Source organism: Branchiostoma floridae, chromosome 11, assembly GCF_000003815.2.
Source record: "Branchiostoma floridae strain S238N-H82 chromosome 11, Bfl_VNyyK, whole genome shotgun sequence".
NCBI classification, from domain to species: Eukaryota; Metazoa; Chordata; class Leptocardii; order Amphioxiformes; family Branchiostomatidae; genus Branchiostoma; species Branchiostoma floridae.
In genome coordinates this window covers 19,523,722-19,536,614 of record NC_049989.1, presented here as the reverse complement: position 1 = coordinate 19,536,614, position 12,893 = coordinate 19,523,722, and the positions used below count along the sequence as shown (strand labels likewise).

At 43.3% G+C, this 12,893-nt stretch overlaps 1 protein-coding gene across 2 annotated transcripts; it reads right to left on the bottom strand.

Moving 5' to 3' along the window:
- On the bottom strand, window positions 1-10,638 carry LOC118426331 (T-box-containing protein TBX6L-like). Of its 2 annotated transcripts, none has more exons than XM_035835644.1 (8): window positions 10,398-10,638; window positions 9,834-10,026; window positions 7,504-7,627; window positions 6,982-7,125; window positions 5,108-5,254; window positions 3,916-3,983; window positions 2,642-2,703; window positions 1-2,103 (listed from the first exon to the last, which is right to left on the bottom strand). In XM_035835644.1, exons 1-8 carry the CDS (start codon window positions 10,549-10,551, stop codon window positions 1,193-1,195), a joined length of 1,803 nt encoding a protein of 600 aa, XP_035691537.1. In that variant the 5' UTR covers window positions 10,552-10,638; the 3' UTR covers window positions 1-1,192. The 2 variants fall into 2 exon arrangements, with proteins under 2 accessions (XP_035691537.1, XP_035691536.1); XM_035835643.1 differs by having other exon boundaries at window positions 2,642-2,706; window positions 10,398-10,637.
- Window positions 10,639-12,893: the final 2,255 nt, after the last annotated feature.

Sequence of the window (12,893 nt, the reverse complement as noted above, 5' to 3'; positions counted from 1 at the left end):
TATTTTTCTCACCACAATAGCATGTATTGTCATCATCAAAGGCAAAGATACAACAAACTTGTACAAAAATAAATATAAATACATCGCAAAGTACATGGTCAAAAGAGACAACACAACAATCCCTGTACAATGCGACGCCTCTCTTAGAATATTCAATGAAGAAAGACATAAATAAAATACTATTCTAATGGATGTTGTGCATATCCTTCACCTGAGTAATTCTTCCAGTGCAAAGAAAGTCTCAAAAAGAACAAAAAATAAACAAACATAAAGAAGCGCTCACGAAAGCGTTCATAGTCATACACGTAATACATATCTCCAATATCTTTCTCTTCAATATATACAGAAGTCTTCGGCAGAACGATACACATCATATATAACAGTTACAGACACACTTTTGTATACAGGTAAGTTCTACCCACTCAAACGCAACATAATTTACGAGGTAGATTTTCAACTATCAGACACTTTAACTGTCAGACCGGCGGCCTTCTTTCTCAGCGGGTCTCAGCTAAGTGGTCAAAACACGTCAAGCCTTCGGGCTTTTGGAACAAACATATATGTACATTTTTCTTGCTTACTGTTTCTAACTACATGTAACAGAAACTCGTCTTGTTAAATACATATTTTACCTTCTTTGTTTCTGAGATTATGCAGTGTTGTCACATTTTATACAAACACAAGATAGAGTTTCTATCTATACGATGTAGTTTGTTTGTCAGATGTTGACACGGGTTTACAACATTCCAGTTGACACAATGATTGAAAACGCTTGTCACTTGACCTGCATAATATGGATAATAACACCATGTGGAGTCCAATAACTTACATGTACAAAACTACTATATATAACTACTTTTTCAGGTTGTAACACATTACATTAGTGAGGGTCTATTCTTCCAGATATTTTCAAAATAAAAAGGCAGAGAAGGCATTGTAAATTACAGGTAGGTTTTGGCGGTACTTATACTGTCTGAACTGATAACTTAAAATTTAACTGTCACAACGTTGATGACAATACGTAACTCCTTTCACAAAAGTTCTGGTCTAGATAAAATACAGCTTTCTATAGAAGTTTTGACCTTTGGTTGCGTACTGGACTAAAATGTGATACTGGAGTAAGCTGCACCTACACTGATACTAGCATATTGATGGCTTCTTCTAGAATTTGTTTGTAAGAACGTCCTTAAGTCTAAGCCGCAAACTTGCCCGCGTGTCCAGGGTAAGCCGCCGGCATGGGGTGCGTGTTGAACATGCCGTGGAAGTTGACGGGCATGGAGGTGGCAGAGGACGTGGGGAAGTGGCTGAGATGCGGCGCGGGAGCTACACTCATCTGCATCCGCGAGAACCCGGCCATCTTACACGTGGTGGCGTAGTCCAGCGGTTCGTACGCTGTCGGGGCGGCGAACAGACCTGTCGGGTACACGTCGTACGACCTCTGTGGCGGAGTGCCGCCGCTGGCGTACAGGGGCGGGTTGGACACGGGCAGACCGGTGTGGAAGGAGCTGACGGCGGGGTAGGACGGCAGGACGGCCGTCCCGGGAGCGTTGAGTCCGACGGCGTCGTTTTTGCACGCGGAGGCCATGTCGGCTGCGGTACCCAGGTCTGTTTGCACGGACAGTTCTTGGAAGGACGGGCCCGTACCGTAGCCGAGCGGCACGCCGGTGGTGTCGGTCGGGTCCCCCGCGGCCTGACCGCTGTAGCCGCCGGGATGGTACTGCTGGTGATAGTCGGCGCTGTCTGGGGAGGCGAGAAGGTCGCGCGGGTCTTGTGCACAGGCTGTGCGCGTCTGACATCTCATGTCCTCGCCCTGACAACTACCGAGAGCCGCCTGGTCTCTCGTCGGGAGCGCGGCGCTTCCCTGTCCGCCGAGAGCGTGTGGAACGCCCGGGGATCTCTCCTTGGCGAAGTCAGTGGCGATGTCGTCGGTGACGATGGTGAGGGGGTTGCCGCACGGGTTGAGGTCGTCGGCCTGGGCGGGCGGGTTGTACTGGGCCGGTCCTCGGGGCACGTCGCTCTCCTCCCCGACGCCGCTGCAGTCGCAGCTCGGAGGTCTGTTGTTCCGCTCGGTTTGTTCTCCGGTACACGGCCGCTTGTTGCTAACTGCAGGATGGGCACAGATAACAACAGATGTGTCATCAGACATGCAAGCGCCACTCACATAATAGGCACGGGAAGGGGAGGGCCCACGACTAAACACACGTCAGGAGCAAGATTTACACCAAGTAGTTTTCTCTGTATGGGAGGTCCCATTTTAAACCCAATGTTTCGTACAAAACAGGCGACTTCGTCTGCCACAATCACTTCCACTCTAAAAGAACTGGCTAACGAGGTACATTGGTGGGTGTAAACGTCTCAATCAAGGTCTATGTAGTCGGTATTGTCGGGAGCGTGCGCCCGCGCGAGGGCCTCGCTGGCCTTTCTCACCCCTAACAAACGACCATATCATCGCGGGTCGCACGGGCCACCCTACTACCACTATACTAAACATCGAGAAAGTTTCTCTTTTCATTTTCAATCGGGGGGTACGCCACACAGGGCGCCTTTCACTGCGAATCTATCCAACTTTGATAAATCAGGGAATCGGACGGTTCCGTGGCGAATCAATGTAGGAGATAGCCTAGCAAGGGAAGTGCTTTACCTGAGTCACCCGGCTCCCCTGCTGCGTCCGCGCTCCGCTTGGTGCTCACGATGGCGCGCTCCCTGCTACAAGAAAAAGAAAGAATATCTCACGCTTAAATTCAATTAAAGGGCGAGAGAGACAGACGCACGCACACAAAAGACAACTGTTAAAGAGCGAGGCAGCTACAGCCAGGGTTTCTATCATTTCGAAAAGAGTCAATCAAGTGGAGAGAACATCGTTAAGGGACAGCGACACAAAAGAGCGCAGGAAGAACCCTTTCTCCTGAATGAAAACGTCGCTACGGCCATATGTGACTCGAGATACTTCCTCTATAATGTTACATTGTGTTCATTATTGTCAAAAAGCAATTATCACAACAAAATACTAGTACTTTTGCTGACCATGCGACTATCCTATGTTTAGGTCTAGGCGGACCTGGCTACTAGTGTCACTTTTTTGTTATCCTACGTTAAAATTCTTCAAATCCTTCAGCGACTTCAAAATGGAATTTCGTGCTCGAAACGATTGGTATTGTACCAATCGTTTCGAGCACAAAATTCCATGTCATTCTGGATTATTGGGATAACCAACTTATTTTGTTGAAGTTTTAAGAGACTGTAGTCGTAGTAGTAAATTGGACATCTACATTTTAGCCTTTCCACGTATTTACCTTGATTTTATAACTTAATTCTACCGCGGTCTACTCACTTTGTTTTCCGAAGCAGGTAAGGTACTATTGTAAGTTTTATGGCCGGAAGAAGGGGTTATCACACATGGCAAGCGTGTTGTAGGGAATCACACAAAAGTCCGCCAGGTAGCGTGAGATTAGAATACTGCGATTGTGAAGTCATGTTCGCATGGATTTTATTTTTTTTGCGAAGTATTTTCAATTTCAGCGAGGCTTTGACCGCCCACAAGTATCCACAACATTTTTGCATTCGCATGACATTTGTACGACTGCCCCAAGAAAGTCTTCAAATTTCCTATCATATTCTATTGTATAGAGCTAACGGTTGTTATGGGATCTTTGGCAAGACAAAATCGACCATTGACAACGATTTTCGACAAGGCTTCCCTCCAAAATTCTACCTTTGTGCGACATATCCAAGACTTTCCCATGGGCCCTATCAAACGCGAACGTTAAACTATCGAGCGATCTGGCAAAACTAGAAGAATAAAGCATTCGGTTTTGATTAAGAGAAGGGGTAGTTCTAAAAGCCTTGATCGCATTCTGGGACAAAAGAAAGTGTACAGTAAGCAGATGAACGTACGCAGTAAAGAGATAAACGTACCTTCGGTTGCCGCCGTTGTCACGGAATCCCTTGGCGAATGGGTTGTTGTCGATCTTCAACTGAGTTATCTGTAAGTTAACAAAAATAATTGGTTAGCATGTTAGCGATACTGAGAATAGTCAACAAAAGATAGGTTCCTCAAAACAATTCAGTCTGCTTCAAGTGAAAGATGTTGTGAATATATGGTTTCGATAAACGATTGAAAACTCCTTTTTTTAATCATATTTCATATTATTCTTAAAAGTATGAATGTATATAAAACATTTTATGCATGCTAGGACCAAGCATTGCGTCCATCGGAAAATGTAACACAAATAGTTCAAATGTTCCTAAACATGGCCAAAGACAAATCAGCCTAATTTGAAATAGTGATGTGAATAGGAAGCTTCTTTTGACGTTTGATGATATCGAATATCATATTTTTCGTTCAAATTGCAACTTTCTTTTCTCTAGGACCGAGCCTTCTGTCGGCAACCAGAACACACAAATATGGCCATTTTTTAAATCCACCAGTCTATTAACGCATAGTCGAAAATAGACAAGATAATACGACGGTCTCCCCTGTTGAATGACTAAGTACTTTATGGCCCTGCACGCAACATTACCCCCAGCACTTTAAAACTGACAGAAAGCCTGCATCTGTTCGGTTGGAGCAACCCCCGCTAGCAATTCTCCAACTCAACAAAAAAGAAATCCCTCCTTTTACTGCCTAGCTTCGCCTCAGAGCTACAAGCATGGGGGAGAGTCTAGTTTAGCAAGACAATCGTCCGGTGTGGCGTGGTGTTCTTCAGGGGTAAATACGAACAAAAGAAGACGGCGATGTCTGCGGTTAGGTGTTGCAAACGTGCGAAATGCGCCAGCTTAGAGTTAGGGTTGTGGACTAGCAGCACGTGTGTTGATAGTCGTATTCTCAGTTTGTTTTGTTTTTTGCAAGCTCCGTTTACAGAAGTCTAGCCATATTTGGCCACTTTGTTTAAGATTTAAGCTTAATTTGTTCAGTAAAATTCTTCTTACAAAACACAAACGATAGAGAATCTGACAAATCTTCCCCGATGTGAGTGGATCAAGTAAATCTGTCCGGATATGAAGCTTGTACTGTTCAGCATACACCTGGTGCGTTACGCTATGAGGCGGTTTACCGGATATACAAAACAAACAAACAAACAAACAAACAGAATGTTTAAGAACCCACCTTCTCGTTCTGGTAGGCTGTAACAGCGATGAAGCTGGTCTCTGGGAAGGCGAACGTGCTGAAGGAGTTCCAGCGCAGACTGTAGACATCGTTCGCCTGGACGATGTGCAGGCGGGGCTGGTACTTGTGCATGGAGTTCAGGATGATCTGGAAGTAGAGGGAAAGAGGGGGTAGGTCAGATAATGAACTTTATTATGCTATGCCTATGGTCACATTTTCCAAAAAGGGCCCGGGCGGAATGTTTGGCGAAAGAAAAATAATCAAAGCGTATTCAAATAGATATGTGGAACTTATGCTTACATTTATCCATTGCGATGACTTGTATGAGAGAGCAGTGAACATAAATTAAGGCATAATAGTTATATACAACTTGCTCATAAATATTGCATTTGACACAATGTACGAAATGTAAGCACTATACTCAAGAATATGTGGCATAGGGTAAGACGAAATGCGGTTGAATTTCTTAATTTTGTTATGTACTGCCTAATATTAACAATGCGGGGACTGTCATATTTCAATATGTTTGCGAATTTTCCATTCAACCCATTCGCACCTTACATCATAAAAAGATTTCTAATGTAAACTTAGTGAAACGAAAAACATCCGTGAGAATGTGTGGTATTGTATCGACCCTGCTGGTTTATAACACGGGGGAGTGCGGGAGAACTCCAGTTTACGTTGACCTGCTACAAATACTTTCTAAACCCGCGAACTTTCACATAGAAACACTTCAGATAACTCAGTCACGTTAGCGGGCTTCTTGGTTGGACTTTTTTAATTGGTTGTATCGCATTTTTCTACAACCGCCCAGTTCGCCCAAAGTCTACCGTCCATGGCGGCGACGTCAAATGTTACGACCGCATGAATTGACAGAGCGCCCGACAAAAAGCATTCTTTTGTTGTCATTTCAGTCATACGTATACATTCATCATTGCATTCCGGTTACGAATCCAGAGCTTCACAAATTCAATCTAGGTTGAAGTACGATCGCCGTCTTGTCAAATACAAATAGCGAGAGGGAAAATCTGATATACCGCGGTGCCCGCCCCATGCCATCTCTAATGACTTGGTTTATAGGTTTGTTCGGAGATTATCGCCCAATAAATTCTAATGAAGTGAATTGTCCCACAGCGACAATACGGAAAATCTGCTACCCCGTGTGTAGCATAAATTATGTTTTATATTATAATTTTACGAGGATACGAGAGAGTGCACAATCAAATCTAACAGAAAAAAAGCTGTTTCACTTTCAGAATTTTAACAACTCATTTTGTAACTTACGTTTTGGTGATATAAAAAAAATGGAAAGGAATGTAGTTTTCTGTTTGATATCCGATACTGTAAATAATGTTGGAACAAGAAAATGGGAAATGAATTCCTTTTTTTGTGATCGGTTGATGCTTAGTTACAAGTGAAAGGAAGAAACAAAATTATCTGGGATCTATTGCCATTTGTCACCTTTTAGACCGTCTGTACAGGGTTTGCCACCTGTTTGGTATCAGGTGAAAAATCTGGCGATTCGCGAGACAGATAAAGGGTGAGGATTTCCACAGGTCAACCGATAAAAGTCTCGCGCAAAAATGGTTTGGCATTTACTATAGTATCTGGTCAATAAAGAATCCTGAAGGAAAAGAAACGCTATTCTTTATAGGACTGTTTATACTAGTTTGTGTACAAATAAGGAACACTCGGGCCAACTGAATTTGAAGGAGATCTGCTTGGAAAACAACGCCAGCAATATTCAAGTTAAGCTGTCAAAGTTTGCGCCATAAAGATGTGTTAACCCATAATAAAAGACCAAAAAGGAACAAGATGCTGTCTCGCATTATCACAACAACATAACCAACAAACAAACAAGCATGTAGACTTACATGTCCCTGCTGGTCCATGGCGTTGTTGGTGAGTTTGAGCTTGTGGAAGGTGACGCTCTGTTTCATCCACTGCGTGCCTGTGGCGGGGCTGTCCGGGTGGATGTACAGTCTGCCCGGCATTAGGGGCTCGGCTTTCCCGCTCACCTAGAGACACAAACAAATAAACAATCAAAACCCGAAATACATCTGCACGTACTCAACGACGGAAGAAAGTTATTAGGCATCCAGATATAAATGTGCTGCATACAAAGCTACTCAAGCAACGGGATGAGTTTCGTTAACGGCCTGACTTGTACAGGTAGTATCACATGGGGTGCTACCTGGAACTTCTAGTACTATTCAGAGGTTTGCTTTCGGTCGTTTTAGACTTGATTTTACGCGTCATTAGCGGGTCTTTTCTCTTCTTCCAGTAGCCAGTGCACACTCCTTTGCCAGCTTTCAATACTTTTAATGCTACCACAGAATCTGCTTGGAGACTGACTAACGACAGGTGCCTGGAGAAAAGACTCGAAGCGTACTCACCACCCACTCGGAGTTGTGGTACTTGTAGCGGTTGTCGTCCATGGGTACGATGTCCATCAGAAGAATGTACTTGGCGTTCGGGTCCAGACCGGAGATGGAGGCCTTGTAGGTGGGGAACATCCGTCTGCACAAGAAAAAAAAAGACTTAGTATTTACCTTCGCAAGGCAAAGACAACAGAACACACACATTTCAATTTATTTCGTTGAGCGAACAGAGGTGAATGAAAAGGAGAGTAATGAGAAATCAAAATAAAGGGGAATCTGTTTGTGTGAAGAAGATTTAGTATTTGCCAATAGCCAATATTGCGCTTACATTTTGCAATAAATGGTGATTTAAGCTGATTGTGGATTGAAAAGCTTCCGAAAACAAGTGTGATACACCAACATTCAAGCAATTATATGGAATTGTGTTGAATAATGTAAAATGATTGACAGAAATGCCTGTACTACAGTTAGTTTCAATTAGAATTTCATCATTTTATTCACAACATTTCCGGCCATTTTCACCGATACATTTAAGATTCAAACATAGAAATGCGGAATCCATGTTAAAAACTCAACATCGCGACCACACCACGAGCGAACAATAGTGAAGAACAGATACTTCGTCCTTTGTACCATACGTTCCTCTGACAATGCAGCCTTTCAGTTATTCACTACCTAATATAAACTTTACACAACAAAAACAGTCTTCATGAATAAACGTTTTATGGTTTAAAATGGTCTGGTGGAAAATATAAACTTTGCCAAGACGCTATAATATAAGCGACCGTGAGAAAAAAATTGTGTGCGATTGGCCCTGCTGGTTTATAACGCGGGGGAGAGAGAGGGGGTTTACGTTGACTTGAGGGAGACAAGACGGGGTACAAAAATCTCCTACACTCGCGAACTTTCCCACAGTTTATATGGTACGAATTCACACAGAAAGTGTCACTATTTTAGAAGCTTTTTGACGCCAAAGACGTTTGTTGTTCTTCATTTTCAAAAGACTCAAGGTGCCGAAATCACACTTTATGTCTTCCTTTACATGTCACAAAATGTTAACAAACATCTTGTTTTGAAAACAATATTTTTGTTGTAGCTAATAAAAATCATAAAACTCATTGGCTAGAGACAATAACTCAGTGTTACTTGTTTCTATAGCCTTGTTGACTAAAGGCTTATATCAATGTTTAAAAAAATTGTTTTTTTAAACATGAATAAGTTAATGTAACTTTCGGGGACTCTTTGTGTTAGGATTTTCTTTCCACGCGAACAAGAACTAAAGAATGTGTTATCTGTCGGGGACATCTTCGCCTTTTGTCGACCCGATGGTTTCGACAAACAACCGACAAACAGCCAACAAAGCCGCGAAAGATAAGACAATTCTTGTCCTCAGTGTTTCTCACCGGAGTCCTGTGTTTACAACTCTTCTTATCTGGTCTTTATCTAGATGACAACGGGCCTAGACAGACTTCGCCGATTTTCTTGAAAAGTGTCAAGAATGATTTCTCTACCATTAAATGTTAACAACATCAGGGCAAGAAAACGACGGAAACATTATGAATTTAGAATAAGCTAAGAATAACAAATGTGTTGCAAAATGGTTGGCTCGGCGGTGTTTTGTCGTTTGTATCAGCAAGGAGGTTGGTATCAGAGACAAGAGAAAATTTTGGTTTATAGCCTGGGACAGACTTTTCGCGACTGGTCGTCATTTGTATACAAAAAAAAAGAAGGAGACAACTTTCGTGTTTTCCATGATTTTGGTCACTATTTTGGCAACGAAAACACTTTCCCCACAACATAGAAGCTATCTCGCACAAGAGACCTCCTATAATAGGTAAGTAACAACCCAAGGAAGAATAATAATTCTTCTTTAGTCCGATTAGTGAATGGCCACGCGGACGGCACGCATGGCGGCGGTCAAAAGACCTGGCATGTTGGCACAAACAGGGCGATCTTCTTCTTTTGAGGACAGAGCGCGAGTGCTAATCGAATTTGTGAGTAAGCGAGAACCGACCGGACCTTTTCAACATAAAGACAACCGCTTTATGCAATTGAACAAACTTCGAACAACAAAAAACGCGCGATCATTTGGTACTAGAATTCTACCAGCCAAAGAACGCATTTTTACAAGGTACTGTATACATACAGTAAGCTAGTCAGACTATGTCAACATGTTTTATATAAAGACGCCCAATTGTGGTTTGACTGCGCGTTTACAAAGCACGTAAGCAAGGCTTCCTGTTGTTTTAGATGCTATGGTTTCGTCAGTTTACATTTCAGAACTTCTAAACAACAAAGTTTACATTAGGAAAGTTTAAATCAATAGAAAGCGGTCTGTAACCCACCTCCCGGCTTTTGTGATGATCATTTCTGTGCCGATGTCGTGGAAACTGTCCCAGAGGTCCTTCTGTTCGAGGGTGACCTTCATGTCCTTGAGAGCGGAGGGTGGAGGAAAGTTCTGCGGGGCGGGGAGGTGTCCCAGCCCGAGGCGCTGCGTCTTGTGGTCCGCTGTCATGTGGAAGTCCGTCGCAAAACGGTCTGTGGGTGTAACAACGATGTAAAAACAGGTTAGGTCACGACTGTAATACACGGCATGTACTTTTAGTCCACAGTTTTAAACACGGGACGCAATAAAAAGGATAGAAACTAATCGACATGTAGCAAAATAGCCTGGTCACCACACTGGTCCGCTCTGGCGTGTTGACAAGCCCTCGTCTTTATAGGCCTGTTTCTGGCTCATATTCAATTCAGCTGGACTCTTTAAGCGTTGTTACTACACCAAACCCGTAGAAATTCCCCGACTTGTACTTCTGAACTGACGGACGAGCTACACTTCTGGCACCGTCGATGTGGCGGCGAGCTCCCGATGGTCTAGCTACTAGGCTAGGAGAGGAGAGACGTGTTCTTACCTGAGAAGGCGCACGGGTCTGGCGGCGGGGCGGGCGCGGCCTGTGCCATAGGGAAGCCCGGGAACGGGAACGCGTGCGGGGACCCGGTCAGCATGTTGTTGATGGAGAAGGCCCGGGCTCTCTGTGTCAAAACGTCCTCTGATTCGTACATCATTTTCGGAGCTGTTCTTCTGTCTAACAGACTGACCGCTCTCTCGTCCTGAAGCGCTACTACTAACCTCCTCTCCACCGAGCAGGCCTCAATTAAACATCTATTATGCTAATAATTGCTTTGATCGCTCCCGGCCCTCCGTCTCTGTCAACAGAACCACGACAATTGGGTAGATCTTCGCGAGTCATCCTCCCAACAAGTCTCCACCAATCAGATCACAGCTGCGCGACTCCTCCGCCAATCAGGGCTCACTTAGTATTTTTTTGTAAGGGTAACAAAACGTGCTCGTAGTGGGCACACAAGACGTATACATTGTGCAATTCTCACGTGGCAGTTTGAGGGTTTTTTACAATCGATATAATTTTACTTAGACTAAGACAAATGGAGAATCAAAGCAAATGGGCTCCCTCCAGAGCACCATTGCCTCGGGCGGTAAACAGTACTTCCGACAAGTGTCAATTTTTGTCTTGTACAGAACATACTTTTCTCTTGAACAATGTCGGCTATACCTTGCTTATACTGCAGTTGATGAGTACTAAAACACACTGTTTTGCTACACTTGCCAAGAGCAGTTCTATTTGCTTTGTATGTTGTATGATTCGGCCGGTGTGCACGCGTGTATATCGTTTTAATCATACCATCGTCCTGTGTGTCCAAACTAAGCTATCAGACAACCTAACGGCATGCCAAATTTGAGTTATGTCCACAATTAGAATAAATCATCCAATCCCAGACCACATCCTCATCCTATATAATTCATACTCGCGTAAGAAGAAGGAATAAACTATCAGCAGTGGAAATTGTAAACTGTTTGTTTTCTATGGTGTGTTTATATCGTGTAGGGGTAGGGATTGTATGGTGGAATACTACGTTAGGACTACTAACCCCCAACTGTGCTGCTCCGCCCCCCAGACTGTCCGGCGCCAGCACACTCCTCTGGAGGAACCCAAATCGTTTTATAGCAGCTCTACCTTTACCGGGAATTGTCTTTCATCCTGAGAGAGAAATATCCCTCAACTGTTCCCATGTGACTTTTTTTTGGAGTAACGATGTTAACTAAAGATGTGTCGGATTTAACAAATTACCTGAAGACGATTTTTGTTCGGTAATTAATTGAGACAACAATAAGACGCTTCATTTGAGTAAAAAGACACCAAATATTACTTTCTGCGCCCTAACAAGTACTGTATGGAAATCTAAAATAAAAATTACAAAACTGTCCTCATACTAAATCAAGTTTGTGAGGTTTAAGCAAATGGAATATAAGAAGAAGAAAATGGATTTCTCTCCTAACACTAGTTTAAGATGAAAACGATCTATAAAAATAGCAACAACAAATGCTTTGGTAACCATTTCAAAATTTAAATCTACCTTATCACATTGCTGGTGATATTTCCGGAACAAATATACAATCATTGTGCCGTACGAACGCTATGAAAACCTCGGCTTTGTTTACAACTCGGCTTTGTTTTGGTCGGGAGTTCCGGACAAGATGCACCGGTCGTCTTTGGACGCTAAAGTAAATAACCACTTCAAAATGATTGAACAACAAAAAGATTATAGGAAGTTGATACAAGTAGAAACATAGGGCTTGACACTTGAGATTTAATAAGGATAAATTTTGCTACTTGTACGTAGAATATTTCTGTTGTTCATGCGCTATAGAATCTGTAGTATAACCGACAACAAGTGCAACAGAATATGCAAAATAAAATTCCCACATTGTCGACAGAGATTGCGAAGCCGCCAAAGTCATAACGCCATGTGTAAAAATCCTCTCGTCTATGCAGCCATGTCGTCTGCTGTTGTGTGAACGAGCGTGGTTTGTCCTTTGTTCTCCTGGCTTGGGAGAGAAGTGTGAAATGTTGGGATGCTCGTGAGAAAGTTAGAGGCTATTGATGTGCTAAACTTGACGGCGGCGCGCGTCCCGAGTTCCCGAGACTCCCACTCGGTCCGTTCAAGTTGTTAGCGACTCCGTGTTAGGTAGGACATGCGGGGCCTAAACGTAGGGTTTCTGTCATGTCATAGCAGATATGGAAAGTACTTAGTATCCGGGTCATTTTCGGTGTATTGAGCCCGTTTTTGTACCGATTTTGAGTATATATAGCATGGGCAAACCGTTGGAAATACAGTTTTGGAACGAAATACTAAATGTTGCAAAATTGACCTAAAACACTGAAATGTGCTGCAACACTAATATGTGCCGAAATGTGCGTATACAAGAACAGAGTAGTACTAGCCTGCACCAGGCCTAGTAGGCCCTCCTATGCCAAGCATAGCCTACGGCCCTTCTACAGCAGTACGGATTATAGATGAGTAGTACTCTAGATAAAGTGATGGAATGA